This window comes from Acartia tonsa, chromosome 13, assembly GCF_053477335.1.
Source record: "Acartia tonsa isolate MP-2025a chromosome 13, ASM5347733v1, whole genome shotgun sequence".
In the NCBI taxonomy this organism is placed as follows: Eukaryota; Metazoa; Arthropoda; class Copepoda; order Calanoida; family Acartiidae; genus Acartia; species Acartia tonsa.
Window position 1 is genome coordinate 8,803,809 of NC_137272.1, and position 16,615 is coordinate 8,820,423.

The 16,615-nt window shown below is 31.7% G+C and overlaps 2 protein-coding genes across 3 annotated transcripts in view; both read left to right on the plus strand.

Annotated features, from left to right (window-relative positions):
* The window catches only part of LOC145304452 (uncharacterized), a 32,570-nt gene extending 17,666 nt beyond the window's left edge, over nucleotides 1-14,904 (plus strand). The window contains exons 4-8 of the mRNA XM_080146330.1: nucleotides 176-266; nucleotides 470-689; nucleotides 5,392-5,443; nucleotides 14,533-14,575; nucleotides 14,776-14,904. Of these exons, the coding sequence (XP_080002456.1) occupies nucleotides 176-266; nucleotides 470-689; nucleotides 5,392-5,443; nucleotides 14,533-14,575; nucleotides 14,776-14,904 (535 nt within the window). The remainder of the gene's footprint in view (nucleotides 1-175; nucleotides 267-469; nucleotides 690-5,391; nucleotides 5,444-14,532; nucleotides 14,576-14,775) is intronic.
* A 210-nt stretch (nucleotides 14,905-15,114) lies between these two features.
* Nucleotides 15,115-16,615, plus strand: part of LOC145304525 (uncharacterized) — a 50,891-nt gene continuing 49,390 nt past the window's right edge. For both annotated transcript variants that reach the window (XM_080146421.1, XM_080146422.1), the window contains exons 1-4: nucleotides 15,115-15,167; nucleotides 15,608-15,684; nucleotides 16,072-16,170; nucleotides 16,520-16,589. In XM_080146421.1, the coding sequence (XP_080002547.1) occupies nucleotides 15,122-15,167; nucleotides 15,608-15,684; nucleotides 16,072-16,170; nucleotides 16,520-16,589 (292 nt within the window). In that variant the 5' untranslated portion in view covers nucleotides 15,115-15,121. The remainder of the gene's footprint in view (nucleotides 15,168-15,607; nucleotides 15,685-16,071; nucleotides 16,171-16,519; nucleotides 16,590-16,615) is intronic.

Here is a 16,615-nt window from a genome sequence, read left to right on the forward strand (position 1 = left end):
AAACGCTGTTAATAGTCCAACAGACAACCAATCATTTGATTGCACAACCTTTTTCTGTAAGTCTTATCCATGCTTTGGACAAAAGTCCAAGCTAACCTTTTTACTATTATCACTTATTTCGAGTTGAACCTCATTATTATTTTTAAATTTTAAAAATCAAAGTATTTCTTTCTAGGACCATTGGTCGAAGAAGTTCTTTATGTATTAGCGGCTCACAGGAGCAGTCACGGCGGCCCAGCAGTTGCAGCTTCTCTTTAATTGACCAGGTATGTATTTACACACGCTTAACAGTAAGGAAAATAAATTGTTTAGTTTTTTAGAAAGATTTCATACCATATGTTCTTTTTTTATATCTGATTTTGTCAAATAAACTTAAAACCCGTACAGCCGTCTTTGAGATCTTACTTTACTCAGGCTATCCAAACTATTGGTAAAAATATCATATTAATGGTAAATACTTAAATTAAAGGGAGATGAAAATTATCAACATGAATCAATACCAACCAGTCAGAGACGAGCTCACAACAGTACTCCAACCAATCACAGACGTGCTAATAACAATACGCCAACCAATCAGAGACGTGCTAATAACAGTACGCCGACAAATCAGCGACGAGGAAGCAATGGAACTTCATTGCAAGAAGAGAATCGAACTAATGTCCTCACAGCTGTAGATCAAAATACTCCAGGTATGTTTTTTTTGCGAAGCTTCATCACAATTATTGTATGGTAACCTCAGTACGATTATTCTATTTTTCTGCACTCACACAAACAAAGACAGATAAACAAATACAAACATCATTTTTTTTTATCCTTCTAACAAAGTAAAAGTTCGTATTTTAAAGTAGTAATATTTTTTGTCTTTAGCGAAGGATCTCGCTAACCGCTAAACAGACATGGTTCTCATTCACATTGAAGCTACTTATAACTAGGTTTTTAATTATTTTTTTGGTAGGGTACCACCACCCTCTAAAGAAAAGTCGCACCAAGAAAACGTTTTCTTTGAAAATTGAAATGGTTTACTGGGTCCTTCAGTGGGGTCCCCCCTCCCCATATCAAGTGCCCCTGGAGGTCCCTAGGGGAGTATCCGCTAGTCAAAAGATAAAAACAAGTAAAAATTACAAAATATTTTTTATAACTTAGTCATATAATATTTAATAATATTATTTTAATAAAGTACGTGTTGTTGCTGCTCTTCGTTTTAACAAAATTATCTTTGTTTACTTAAAAATATTAAAGCCATATCTCAAAGTTCCAAAAATTTTCTTAAATTTAATTCATTTTTAAAAGGGTTCGAAATATAATCTTTAAGATTTATAATTTTGTTTTAACAAGAATAATTATAGTCATAAGTAACGCAGCAAACATATTTTAATAAATGTCATCGGCAATGAGTATAAGCTAAAATAATTTAACCCTTACAGATCGGGGGGGGGGGTCATATTGACCCCCCCCCCCCTCAGTTTTTTCAATGTCATTTTTTTTGTAGGTAAGATAGAGAGTTGTGACTTCATGACTTTTTAAGTTTAGTAATTATACGTCGTCAAGAGTTGATCTTATAAGGATATCTGGTCTGTGTCGGCCGTGGCGTCCGGTCAAAGTCGGTTAGGTGGCACCAAATTTAGAAAAAATTCTAAATAAATCTTAATTTCTATATTATTACTTCTGTGTATAAGGTAGAAACCTAAATTTTTTGTTGTTGTGAATACTTAGATATCAATGACCTTCTGAGAAAATTTTGTTATGACCGTTTGACCGCTCCCTGACCGACTTTATGACCGATTTTTGTCCGGCTTTTACTACAGACATATATCATGAATATCGTGGCTTCTATTACAGCTAGAGACATATATTTTTTTTTTGGTAAATCCTTGAGCAACAAAAAACAGATAAAAATAATAATTGGCGCCGCCAACCGCCGTTTTACCGCCGCAACCGCCGAAAATGGCGGTTTCCGTTATTTGCCGTTTTTCGGCGATGATCAGAAAAAGTAAATTTTTTGTTATGAAAAATAAAAGTTCGTCCTAAAATTTGGTCATCCTAGCTGCAAAATTGGCCGCTCTACAGCTGTTTTATTATTTAGCGGCTGGCCGCTAAAAAGCGGCTAAGGAGCGGTCTGACCGCTATGACTAGAAAAAGTAATTTTCTCTAAAAATACACATGAACCACCAGAAAAAAAATTTATGTCTCTAACTGTAACAGGAGCCGAGATAGAGGGGGGGGGTCAATATGACCCCCCCCCCCCCCCCCGATCTATTAAGGTGGGAATTGGGGCCCGATCTGTAAGGGTTAAGTTACAGACGTAGGCACCCGAGAGACCACTATGTGATTAAAATGTAGCTGCGCTACAAAACAAAAATTACGTTTTGACCCAGACATTTTATTTCATGCGAGTCTGTGCTTTTAGAGTTTTCACAAAAAATTAGATTTTTATAATAGCAAAAATGTTAGAAAAATTTGTTTTAAGTAGCTACTTTACAATGGACAAAAATATAATTTTTAGTAGCGACGTGCCACTCTCTCTTTTCCCCAATACTTTTCTCTATATCTTAATGTATGGTGTCCTTGTCTTTATGATTAGCTTATAATTTCAAACAGCTTCGAAAAGGGTGTAAATTAATAAGTATAGCGAACAATTGATTTTTTTAGCTTTTTCTTTTTTTAAAGCTGAAATTTTAAAACACCTTTATTTTAAAAATAAAATTTTTCTCTTTTTCAATTCTCCCTCCCTCATTTTTAGTAGCGAAGCTACTCTATAATTCACTTTGTCCGTCCGTCCGTCAGTCCGTAACGCTATGGGGGAAATGGGATTTACTCAGCTCCTATAAAAGATAGAATGCTGAAATTTTTTGACAACATTCCCATCATTAAGGAGCACAATTAAGTATAAAACATCGATGGCGGTAGGACCGCTTTTTTGCAGGTTTTAGGCTATTTTTGTATTTTTCACATTTTTCTCCATATCTTCAGTGTTTATGGTGCGATTTTCAAATTTTTTTTCAGTTATAGATATATAAATTAAATTTCCAGTCGTTTCAAGAAAACAACTATGACGGTTAGACTGTCTTTAAGCAGGTTTTAGGCTATTTTTGTATTTTTCACATTTTTCTCCATATCTTTGCTGTTTATGGTCCGATTTTCAAAAATTTTTTAGTTATAGATATCAAAATTAAATTTCCCGTCCTTTAAAGAAAACAACTATGAACGTCAGACTGCCTTTCAGCAGGTTTTAGGCTATTTTTGTATTTTTCACATTTTTCTCCATATCTTTTTTCAGTTTTACATATCAAAATAAAATTTCCTGTTGTTTAAAGAAAACAACCATGACGGTCAAACTTCCTTTTTGCAGGTTTTTGGCTATTTTATATATTTTTTACATTTTCCCCCATATCTTTGGTGTTTTTGGTCCAATTTTAAAACTTTTTTGGGATATCAGTATCAAAATAATTTTTCCTATTGTTATGAGCATCTTTTATGTAATTTACTTTGACCGTCATCATTACAAAATAAAACAGGGTTTCGTGTTTATTTTCTCCAATAAATCAATTAATAAATACACTTCAAATCTACTTGTACATATTCCCATCCATGATTTTATTTTTTGTGCTTCGCTACTTATGGATGTTGTCATCCTTGTTTGTATGTAATTTCTCTCCCAATTAGGCAAGGCGGTCTAAATCTTTCTAAATGAATTATCCTTTAAACATGATATCAAAATTCTTGTCCCAAAATAAATAATTTTGCTTTAAACATTTTAAATTCTAGTTTAAAGTTTGTTACAGTCTAAAAGAATTCATATTAAGTTTAGAAGCGCAGCTACTCTTTACTTAGGAATTGTCTATACGTTCGCGAGTCCTTGAACAACAGGGCAATAGATTTCTTGTTTGTTGACAGATTTTAGAATTCTTAAAACAAAAATTGATTTAATTCCTATGAAATATCAGCTTAAGTACCTGATAATAATGTCCACATCTCATTTCTCAAATTTAATTTATGTGCTTCTGAGGGATTTAATTGTTCTTGGAGAATTAGGGGAAAAAATTTCCGTAGTGCTTTTTGGACTAAGCAGGGAGGAGTAGCAATAAACATAGTAAGCGGTGTACTTTGAATAAAAATTATAACTTTTTAAAAAATGTAATCCCTGTCTGTGTAAAGTAGGAAATGCGTTTACGTGACGTCAGCAGTTTTGATACATGGGATTAATTTCAAAATCAATTTTGGGCCATTGACATTTCGGTCAGTGGCGTGCGGTAGGGAGGTGTAGACAGACACCCACCTGAAAATTGATAATTGGAAGGCAATTCATCCCCTAATGGTTTTAAACTCCCCCCCCCCCTGGCAAACCGCTGTGCAAACCACTGATTTTAAGGTACAGGGAAGTGTCTTTCACCTGAACAAATTATTGAGCAGTTTTTCTCAAAGACAAAGTTTATCTTTTAAGCACATAAAAATTATTTTGTAATTCAGTTAAAATATAGGAAGAGGGGTAGTTATTATGGCGTTTGTGTTCTTTATTTCTGTTTCAGGTTAAGTTAGGTTATATTTGATATTGTGCTATGTAGCAATGCAGGTATAGGCCCTGAAGGGTTAAGTATAACCTATAAAGGCCCAATTAAAGAAATTTATCCTAGGCGAAAGAATATTTACTGGTGGCTTCGCCCCTAGCATCTAAATGAGGGCGGGAGAGATGATTGTAAAATAATCTGAACCAGTACGAATATCTTTTTAAAAACAGTATAAAACTCTTATGTTTAATAAAAAATACTGATTATCACTTCAGGATGATCATGTTTTCTAAATTGTCTTGTATTCAACCGCTAATGCTTAATGCTCAATAATAATTAAGGAGAATTTTAAGCCAGGGTGGGTAATTTGCTTGAAATCTCTCCATTTCTGTTAATTCAAAAAGCTTTTGTTCTTATTTTATCATATTTTTACCTTATTATTAAAACTTTATTTAAGTACAGTTTGACTTAAGTACAGCGTTTGATTTTAAACTTATTTTGTTTTTGTGAGACTTCATATTGTGTGTATCAAATCAGAAACTTCTTAAAGCTTAAAAACAAAAACATATGTCTGTGCATATATGTTTATATCTATCCATCAAAATACATCTATACACAAATCTATTAAAAATTCATCCTTAAATAAATCAATAAATTGTTTCAATCTATCTCTAAATTTATACCTATATATATTTCTTAAATATCTATAATTTTGTATACAGATCTAACTACCAATCAATCTATATATAAATCAATTCATCTACTCATATGAGTTTAAACTATCAATTTATTTATGTTGCTATTACATCTATTCATAATCATATCTATCCATCTATCACATAAAACTATCTTTAATTTTAATTTTAATTTTAATTTTAATATTTAGATTTACCTGTATTTACTGTTGGAGGTATGTCTATGAGCCCACACAATAAAAGGTAAATTATCCAGAAAACAAGGATGACAACATCCAAGTAGCGAAATACCTAAATCTTTGATGTACAGATATACAGCAGATGTTTATATGCTACAAAAATGAAAAATAAAGAGATAGATTAAAAAATACATAATACCTGAGTTCAAAAAAGCTTTTATGTCTTTTGAAGCATGGCCGATAGACCAAGTTAATTATTCCCATTGTTAAAAATAAGTGTCTCTCTTAGGTAGCATTCGAGGAAAGTACTTGTTCCCTATAGCGTTACGAATAAATTAAACAAAAATTAACGCTCGATCATTTAATACCTTGGGATTTAAATATCCATTTATGCTAAATTTTGTTTGCTTAAATAACATTCTATTGCAACAAAAAGGTGATGTTAGCAAATAATTTCTTGAATAAAATCATAAAACGTTTTTTCATTTAATTTTCATTTTTTTCACTGTTGTGTTTTTATTTGACATTAAAAATAAAAATCATAAAAAATCTTCCAAATCAAAGAGAAAAAATCTTTGAATTATTGGTCAATTTAAGTTCAAAGATTTTTTTATTGTAAAAAGTTAATTTTTTAACCCTTAACGGTCGGGGGGGGGGGCGTTGAACGCCCCCCCCTCCGGTTTTTTCTATCTCATTTTCTGTGTGTGAAAGATAAAGAGCCCACACTGCTTGACTTTTTAAGTATGGGTATGACACATAACTGAGAGTTGGAATTTTTTGAATATCTCTATCCTGGCGGGCACAGGATGCCAGCAAACCTGGCAGGGTCATCCAGGTAAAGAGCAAAAATATTTTTTTGACTAAAACAAAGCATTTTATCATACCAAATTACTAAAAAATCCTCTAGTAGTACATCCTTATATGAAATACAGGTGTTCAAGTCACTTTCCGGTTCCAGGTATGATCCTGCAGGTCCTGATCCTCCAGGTCTCCAGAAATCTTTAAAAGGCTCCTGTGGCCGCAATTTTTGATCTAGAGACTTCAAATTTTAAACTTAAGCTTTTCTTACATGTCTACATAACGTATTAAAATTTCATGAAGATCCGCCGCCGTTTTCCCGCCGACCGCCGACTGCGGCGGCTGGCAGCTGCCAAGTACAGCTGCGGCCGCTGAAATTTATATTTTGATATTTCTAATGTAAAATTTACATAAAGATAAACATTTTCTGGAAAAAAAATTTTCTTCTAGCTTCAAAAATAAGAAAAATACAGCCGTTTGAAATTTTTAAGTAAAAAAAGACCTAAAAACAAAGGTTGTTAAATAAAAGGGTGAAGGAAGCGAAAATTGACTTAGACCTATAAAAGATCGGAAATTCATTATCAAACAGGGGACTTGCACAAAAAAAATTTAGCCCTCTAGCTCTAATAGGAACTGAGATAATAAGGGGGGGCGTTGAACGCCCCCCCCCCCCGACCGATTAAGGTGCGGCTAGGGGCCCGACTGTAAAGGGTTAAAAACATTTTAGAAAAAAAATCTTCTAACAAAAAAAAATTATCATAATCCAAGATGGCGTCAATACATGTAAAATAATATTTTCAAAACAAAAAATTTAAACTTGAGTATCTTTTTTCACAGATTGAATTTCAAAAATCGGTCTGACAGTTTTTCCAAAGTCAGTATGATCTATAGAATGAAAAAGGTTTGAAACTGATAGAACATTTCTTTATACTAAAACATATTTTTTCTCCAATTTTTTCCCACACTTCCAAAAAATGAAATTCAATGAAAATTAAATGGTTCTCACGTTAAAAAAATTTTCTCACGGGTCCAAAAAATGAATTTAAATGAAAATCATATGTACCATTTAAATCAAATTAAATGGTTCCCACACTCGAAAAATTTTCCCACGCTTGACATTCTTGAAAAATGCCAAATAAATGGATATTTTAACAAACCCAATATCGCGTTTTTTGCAATGCACATTGGGGCAAATCAATCAAAAAGGGGATTTAATTATTTAGTACCCTTAAAATTCATCCCACAAAAATTTCATTTTATACTTTTTTGTAGGCAATTTAACAATGAACAAATTTGCTTTTATGTTTTTTTCTGTCATTTGAAAGGAACATGGAGATAAAGGTCATTTAATGAAGGTAGATGGAAAATTACCAGATTAACCCCTCCCCAAAAATAGCGCCCCCTTACCCTACCCATCTATCTATTAATCTATCTATCCATCCGTCTATCTATCCATCTATCTATCCATCTATCTATCAATCTATCTATCCATCTATCTATTCATCTATCTATCCATCAATCTATCCATCTATCTATCCATCTATCTATCCATCTATCTATCTATCCCTCTATCTATCTATCCATCTATCTATCTATCCATCTATCTATCCATCTATATATCCATTTATCTATCCATCTATCTATCCATCTATCTAACCATCTAATTATCCATCTATCTATCCGTCTATCTTACCATCTATCTATCCATCTATTTATTCATCTATCTATTCATCTATCTATACATCTATCTATACATATATATATCCATCTATCTATCCATCTATCTATCCATCTATCTATCCATCTATCTATCCATCAATCTATCCATCTATCTATCCATCTATCTATCCATCTATCTCTCCATCTATCTATCCATCTATCTATCCATCTATCTATCTATCCATCTATCCATCTGTCTATCTATCTATCTATCCATCTATCGATCCATCTTTCTATCCATCAACTATTTATCTATCTATTCATCAACTATCTATCTATCCATCCATCTATCTATTCATCTATCCATCCATTTATCTATCTATTTATCTATCCATCCATCCATCTATCTATCCGTCTATCCATCTGTCTATCCATCTGTCTATCCATTTACTCATCCATCTATCTATCCATCTATCTATCCATCTATCTATCCATCCATCTATCCATCCCTCTATCCATCTGTCTACCAATCTGTCTATCCATCTTTCTATCCATTTACTCATCCATCTATCTATCCATTTATCTATCCATTTATCTATCCATCCATCCATCTATCTATCCGTCTATCCATCTGTCTATCCATCTGTCTATCCATTTACTCATCCATCTATCTATCCATCTATCTATCCATCCATCTATCCATCTTTCTATCCATCAAAGTATTCAAAATGTCAAATTTGGGGTCATCTAATTCATTTCAGTAGAAGGGGAGAGGATGGTGTAAAGGGGTGGATGGGGATTCTTATTTTAGCAAGCTACAAGTTTCACTTAATAATAAATCCATTATAAATGTGAGCATGATTGACATAAATTTTTATTGACTAATATCTATATTTATAATGATATTATGATTCTTGTTTACTGTTTATATGTATACTAGCAGTTTCGCCCCTAGCCTCTATGGGCTTTGCTCCAAGAGGTAATTAAACAAGGATGACAATATCCATAGAAGCGAAGCTCTGAAATGGAAGGACAAACGAACACTAACACTTGTGAAGTGTCAGAACTGAATATTAATGCATGTCTATACAAAATTGTAATTAAAACTGATTAAATACATGTTACTGTTTAAGGACATACTGACTTTTTTAGGCCTTTGTAGAGATGCTTCGCTTATAACACTATACCTTATTGTACTAGGAATCAGTATTCAAAAATCAGATGAATAGGATATTTTTAACATTCAAAACCATTATTTGTTGTCATAAAATTAAAAAAATTAGCTTGTTATAAATGGATGTACAGACTTTCTGGTTGCTGTGTTTTCTAAGTCGTACCTAACTGTTGTAGAAAACGGCATGAAAAGTTTGAAATCAATAGGACAATTCTAGCCTGTTTAAATTAACTAAAAGAGCTAACTGTAACAGACGTACGGACGGACCGATCCTAATTATAGAAATATGAAAAAATTTAGAGGATTTTTTTTGTAAAATAGCTTTAAACCACCACAGGACCAGTAGATATATTCCCTGAAGAGTAGAATCTAATCGGTTTAGTGGTTACCGAGATCTTAAGGGACGGACGGACAGACAAACAGACATCAAGCTTCTTTTTATTATAGATAAACGCCCAGGGATCTAAGGAACAAAACAATAACCAATTAATCTATGTACATCCCCAATATTGATACATTAAATAATAGATTATAAATACAAAATTGATTGTCTGTAGATGACAATTAGTGGTTGAAAAGTTTTTATACTCATCTTAATGAACCAACCAATAAAAAATCAATCAAATTTCCTAAAGTTGTTATGCCAACGAATATAAAAACGTTATTATAAAACTTTGAAGTTTGGGGACTAGTGTAATGTCCTCTCCCTTTCTAAATAAAACTGCTAACGCTAAACATGAAGACCATGTACCTACATAATTTAAAAACAAAGCATTACCAATAGACAGACAGATAGACTACTTGCTAATTCCAAATTAGAATGATTATAAGAACACTTCGTTATTTGAATATTATCTTTACCTTTCCGCAGTGAAAGAGGGGACATTGGGCTGTTTATAAAACTAGTCCCCAAAGTTTTACAGTTGTGTGTTCAAACGTTTTAACTACTAACTTTAATCTACACAAGGGGTAATTTTGTGTATTATCATTGGGGATGTACATCAATTTATTGACCTTTGTCTTATCCCTTTAGATCCCTGATATTTGTAATAATCCATAGAAAAGATTATTCAGTTACATTAAATGTTAAAACATCAAACATAAAGAGGTTTAGATTTAGGTTTAGCCCCCCCTCCCTCCCCTCTCCATCATTTAGTCAATAGAACTTGAAAATATTCATTATCAACTTTAATTCAAAGTCTGATCAAATAAATATTTCTCATAACTATGTTTTTGCGTCTTTTATTTATATGTATTACATCTCACATATTGACTTTAAAAGCGCGTTTAAAAGATTTTCCTAACAAACTTTTTGTGCACCCAGCCTCAGAAAACGCGCTAAAAACCCCCACGGGGGCGCGGGGGGGTAAGTGAGACCAGTACAGGCGATTATAATATGTCTTTGGGTAATCAAATATCGTATTTTTAGCCGGTGGCAACCGGTGAAAACATGTTTCCTCTTACTATCTACTCAAATGTTGATTATAAAACAAACAAAAATAAACTAAAATCTTAACTTCAACTAAAATTATTTAGGACTAATATCTTTAATTTGTGTTTTTTTCTTTTATATTGTCAAAATACATGTAGTGCATGACTCACCTGAAGTTATTTTGTCTAATTACGTTAATTCTAAGAGATTTTATAATACTTTTAAAATTGTTGGTGAAACACAAAATATATGCCTTTTTCTGTAAGAAAATTTTTGCATATCTTGACTTTCAGACTTTAGAAAGCTTACTTAAAAAGCGTATTTTTACGATTCCTTTGAAATCTGATGTACATTGGGTATGATAATACTCATAGAATGATTAAAACTTGATTTGGGGGTGGTGAATTGATGCCCTTTGTTGCCCCTATGTGCAATGGAATGAGTTATTTAAGCAACAAAATTTAGCATAAATGGATATTTAAATCCCAAGGTATTAAATGATCGAGCGTTAGCTCATCATTTAATACCGAGAAAATTAAATGAAAAACATATGTACCATTTAAATGAAAATTAAATGGTTCCCACATTCTAAAAATTTTCCCACGCTTGACATTCTTGAAAAAACCTAATTAATTGAATATTTAAACAAACTGAATATCGCGTTTTTTGCAATGGAATGTGTTTTTAAATAAACATTACTTTTTAGTCATTTTTTATCCTATTATAAAAGGGCGAAACACTGTGTCTATGGATATTATATAAAGTAGTAATGTTTTTTTGTCTGAAGCTTGAGCTCTCATAGGTGAAGCTTCACATATAAAGCTCCTGGGAGGGTTTTAGGCTATTTTAATTTTCTTATGCTATTTTCTTTTCATCGGTTCCCCTTCGAATACAAAGTCACTAGACGCTGGGGGCGTAGCTGCTAGTTTTATATAATTCAATACTAATTTGTTGTTACAAATCCGATCAAATAGTTAATCTGTTGGACATATCTTAATTATAGAATAGCTATACATTACATTTCATAAATTTTTTCAAGCTTCCTCCTTCTGTGATGTACAGTATTCTATTTCTAAATTCTGAGAAGGGAGGGAGGGGATATTGGACTGTAAATTGAATTGAAACACAACATTTTAAATATACATTTTCTCTTATTTGTTGGCGGTCTTTTATTGAATTCTGATCAATTGTTTCAAAACTAATAGTTTTCAACCATTTAAAAAAATACAAATGGGTAATTTTGTTTATCATACTTGGGGATAAAAATATGCTAGCAGCATCCATTGTCCTATCCCTTAAGATCCCTGCCTGTTGAGAGTTTATTTTGACAAATTATTATTTTATGTTCAACTTTTACAAAACAAGACAATTAAGTTCTTTAAAAACGTTAAAAGTAGATTTAAGAGTACAAAGTTTTTTTAGAAAAAGTTTTGCTTTTGCATCCATCCTTTTGTATAAAGTAGTAAGATTTTTTTGTCTGCAGCGAAGGATTTCGCTATTCGCTTCTGAACAGATATGGGTTTCCTTGACAGTGAAGCTACTTATAGGTCCAGGAAAGGTTTTTAACTATTTTTGGGGAGTTTAATCACCCCTAGAAAAATGACCCCCTACAAAAAAAACTTATTCTTTTCAACATTGGGAATGGGAGGCAGGGTCTATCCCTCCCCCGCCCCAAGTGCCCCTAGAGGCCTCTAGGGGGCGTAGCCCCTAGTAGCCTATAAATACATCGAAACGAAGGGGGGGGGGGTGGTTTTAGGAAAGAACATACCAAGAAATGTTGTTTCCAATGGTATTTTTTTCTTGGTTGAACTATCCTCAACAAATTTAGAAAAAAAGATCCTATTTTTATTATAATAACAAAAGAAAGATTCGGAGTTTCTGTTTAACCCTAAAGTTTTATGTGGCGACGTCTCCTAGCTTATGACCTTTACAGTCAAATCCTTTATATGTAAAAATTAAAAATCAGTAAGCCTCCCCCCACAAATATTTTTTTCAATTTTTAGGGGTACTTCATAGCTATGTGAGATTACTTTAATAATTTCAAATATTATAGAAAAAAAATTTAAAATTATGAAAAAATACTCCTTTGTTTAAATCATTGGTGAAAATGTTAGTGAATGGCAGAATGTGTTTAGGGAAAGGATCTTTTGCAGCTTATTGGATCCTATCTCTCTTAAAAATCAAACTAAAGAGGTGGGGGGGGGGAGAATGTTATTAATTGGCAAAAAAAATGATTTTGCTACTTAAGAAAAAAGAAATTTTCACTAGAAAATCGCAATGATTTGGAAGAATTTAAAGTTTTTGGGCCGTTTAAATCTTGCAGCTATTATACAACTTAATTTGTCATTTTTCTACTTTATGTCTCTACTTACCAAAGCTACTCTATAACTTACTTTGTCTACCCGTTTCTCTGCTATGTGTTTTTCTAAGCTGTTGTTAAAGTTAAGTGTCTAATTTTTTTTTATAAAAATAACACTGATTAATTATTTATTTGCAAAGTACTTGGTCCATCTGCTTGTCTGTAATGCTCTTTGGTACATCTAATATTTATAAAGAATATGTTTTTTTTTCAGCTGAAATTAAAGATATAGAGCTGATTATATCTAAAACTACAATGGTCCGTCAGTCTGTATTTCATGTTCAGAAAAAAAAATTACATTTATTACACTTAGTCAGTCAGTCTGTAATGTCCATGAAAACATAAGATTTCTATAAAGGAAATGTGGTAGTTTTAACTTAGCGTCTTCTTATATAGTCTTTTATTACCCCCCATTTATCTCTATGAGATTTGCAACTTTTAGATGCTGTAATCCTTGTTTTTTGCTTATTTGAAGGTTTGCGTTTACCTGCAAAGTGCCTTATTGAGCGAAGAATCTCCTCCAACATTATTTCAAAAAATGAAAATAAGAGATGGGGAGTGTAATTTTATGTTTGTTTGCCTTTTTACTTTAAGTAAGTTTAGGTTAGTTTATTTTGGGCACTGGTTAGCCCCGCAGACTTAGATTCTCCAACAGAAGTTAGGCATACAGATAAAACTACAACCTCAATTTATTCAAAAAAAAGGGGGTTAGTTGTCAGTGCTCTACGGTCATATTTGGGAAAGCACCCGAAAGTATTTACTAGCATTTTCGTTCTTTCATGGAATGATGGAAAATATTCTAGAAAAAATATACAAACTTCAAGTTTCTTTTTTAAAGTCTTTAGCATTTAATTTTACCTGTCCTGTGATACAAAGATATGACAATGGACAATAAATCAATTCTTTCACATTTTTATGTGTGAAATTCTATTTTAACGTCTCTCTGCCTTTTCTTTTTCTATCAGTATATATATATATATATATATATATATATATATATATATATATATACTAGCGGCTTCGCCCCTAGCCTCTAAAAAAAACCCTAAAACTAGCACAGGGCCAGTAGGTATATTCCTTGAAGAATAGAATCCGATCGGTTCATTGGTTACCGAGATCTATAAGGGACGTACAGACGGACAGACAGACAGACGGACGTACAGACATCATTCTACTTTGTATTATAGATATCTTTTTTCTTTATTACTCTTTTTTCCATTTTTACCTTTTGCCTCTCTCTCCCTTTTTTTTCTCTTTTAATTTTCTCCCATTATCTATCTCTTTCTATTTCACTTTTTCTCTCTTGCTTAATTTCTCTCTCTCCCACTCTCTCTGTCTCTCTTCTCTCCCTCTTTCTTTTTTTTCTCTAAATCTTTCCTGAAAAGAGATTTGATCAATTGACACTTTGATATGTTATTATTAGAATCTAAATTTGTTGAATGACATTAAATCAAATCATTTAGATAAATGATTAGTAAATTTACAAAAAAAAATGGTCTATATCTTTAATATCAGCTGAAAAAATCTCACTTATATGTTATGTGACTAATTCTGACTGACAGACATAATTCCGGGATGAATATAGTTATAGAGTAACTTGGCTCTTATAAAGCTGTCTAATTGTCTTATTTAAAAAAACATCCAGATATTATTTAAGATCACTGAAAATTTTGAAGTAATATCCATTTATCAAAGATGTAAAAAAATATTAAAATATATTTTAAAATTTAGGTCTTGGCAATCAAGCAGTACAACAAATTTAAATCCAAGAAAGGTAAGTTTTATCTATCTATCTATTTATAATGTTTTGAAATACTACATTCCTTTATGTCTATCTATCTAGCTGTCTAACAACTACATACTTAAATAATTCACAACTTATTTGAACACTATTATATCTATTTATCTATCTATCTATCTATCTATCTATCTATCTATCTATCTATCTATCTATCTATCTATCTATCTATCTAGATAATGAAATGTTTGAATCAAGAAGAAGAGAATTACCCAATATTTTTACAATTAAACCCCATGGAATCTCCGCCCCTGTCTCCAGGAAAAAAACATCATTTATTGAAACTTAAATTTAAACAAGAATAACTACAACCATATACGTTAAGCCCAAAAGACAGTAAAAAAAACTTTTACAAATATAGAGTGACACAAAGAAACAAAAAAATAGTGTAAAATTATAATGGAATTCAGTATTATATTATGACTTGATAATAGAGATGTTTTGCTTTAAACATTTATTAGGTTGCCTTAGGAATCATATGTATAATAAATGTTTTTTTTCTTTCTTAAAGATGAAAATACAATGATACAAGGCGGCATTACAGACACACAGATGTTCACAGATATAGGTATAATTGTAAATATGATTTGAAAAATATTTTAAATTTAAAGACTGATTTAGATTTTCTTTAAGTACACCTATATCTCTATCTTAATATCATAAACAGCTTTCCGCGGATATTGAAATAAAATATTTCGGCCCCTCAAAACTGGTATTGATTTTATGTTTTTTTTTATTTCTAAATATTCGTGTAAAAATGTCTAAAATACATTATTTTTTAGTATGGCTAAAAACCTGATATTAATTGGTTTCGAAGCCATACTTGAAAAATTATACTTGAAGATTAGTACCTAATTTTTCTGGAAATTGCCATCTAACATTTTCTATTTACAAGATAATTTGTAAATACTTAAATTCCTTTTTTTTGAGTAATGAATCCATGGGATGATTTTAACAGAAATGAATCCTAAAAATATAAATTAGGCATGTTTATAATTATATTTGTAGATATGAACAGAGAGGAAGAAATATTGAAATCTCCGACAACGCCGAGTGATTATTTTTCTGGGGGACAGTCTTCAAAGGTATGTCTAGAATACATAGTAGTAACATGTCTGTCTGTCTGTTTGAAGCATAAGATCTCGGTAACCACTAGCCAACAACGATGTGCTTTTTAGGGAATGTATGTACAGTACAGTTCATACTGGTCCTGTGGTGGTTTTAGGGTATTTTTAAAGAAGAATTTATCTTTCTCAGATTTAAAAAAAAACACTTATCCACGGTATAAAAAAACAAGGTTTTTTTTTGTCTGAAGCTAAAGACCTCGGATGTATTTGGTCCGAATTGGTTAAATTATGAATTCAGATGGTTTAGTTTTCGACATTACTGGCAAAACAATTAGCATTGTATCGGTATCTAATTTCAATTTTTGTCATAACTTACATAATAAATATGTCATTCCATCTGTTTAGGCAACGGAGGCGTCCACAGTAAATGCTTTCTCTGATTCTGTATCAGATATTTCTATGTCTTGTGGCTCAGATAAAACTATGGCTAACGAAGATATGCAGGTTTGCACCTATTTTTCTGTAAATCTATCTACCTCTTATCTGTTTTTTTTTTCTTATTTGTGGCAGAGATAAAGCAAAATTTATTCTTTTACAAATGTATCTTTGAAATATTGAAATGACAAGAGACTAAACAAGGGTAACTCTGGCTTTCAAACCTAACAAACATAGATTTTAAACAATTAAAGATTTAAGCTGATCTACTTTATATGGGCTTTTTTCACTATTCTAGAGCTAGATTAAAAAAAAAGAATCTGTAATTTTTAAAGAAATGTTTCGAAATTATATTTTTAACTTATTCCTCTAATCTATTTTTCTAAGAAACCTAATTTTATTTTAAAACAATGTTTAGGACACCTCAACCAGTGAGGATACAAGCATGTCAGCAATTCTGGACAGGCTGCTGGCCAGATCTGTTTCAGGTAAACAATAATAGTTACCATCGTAT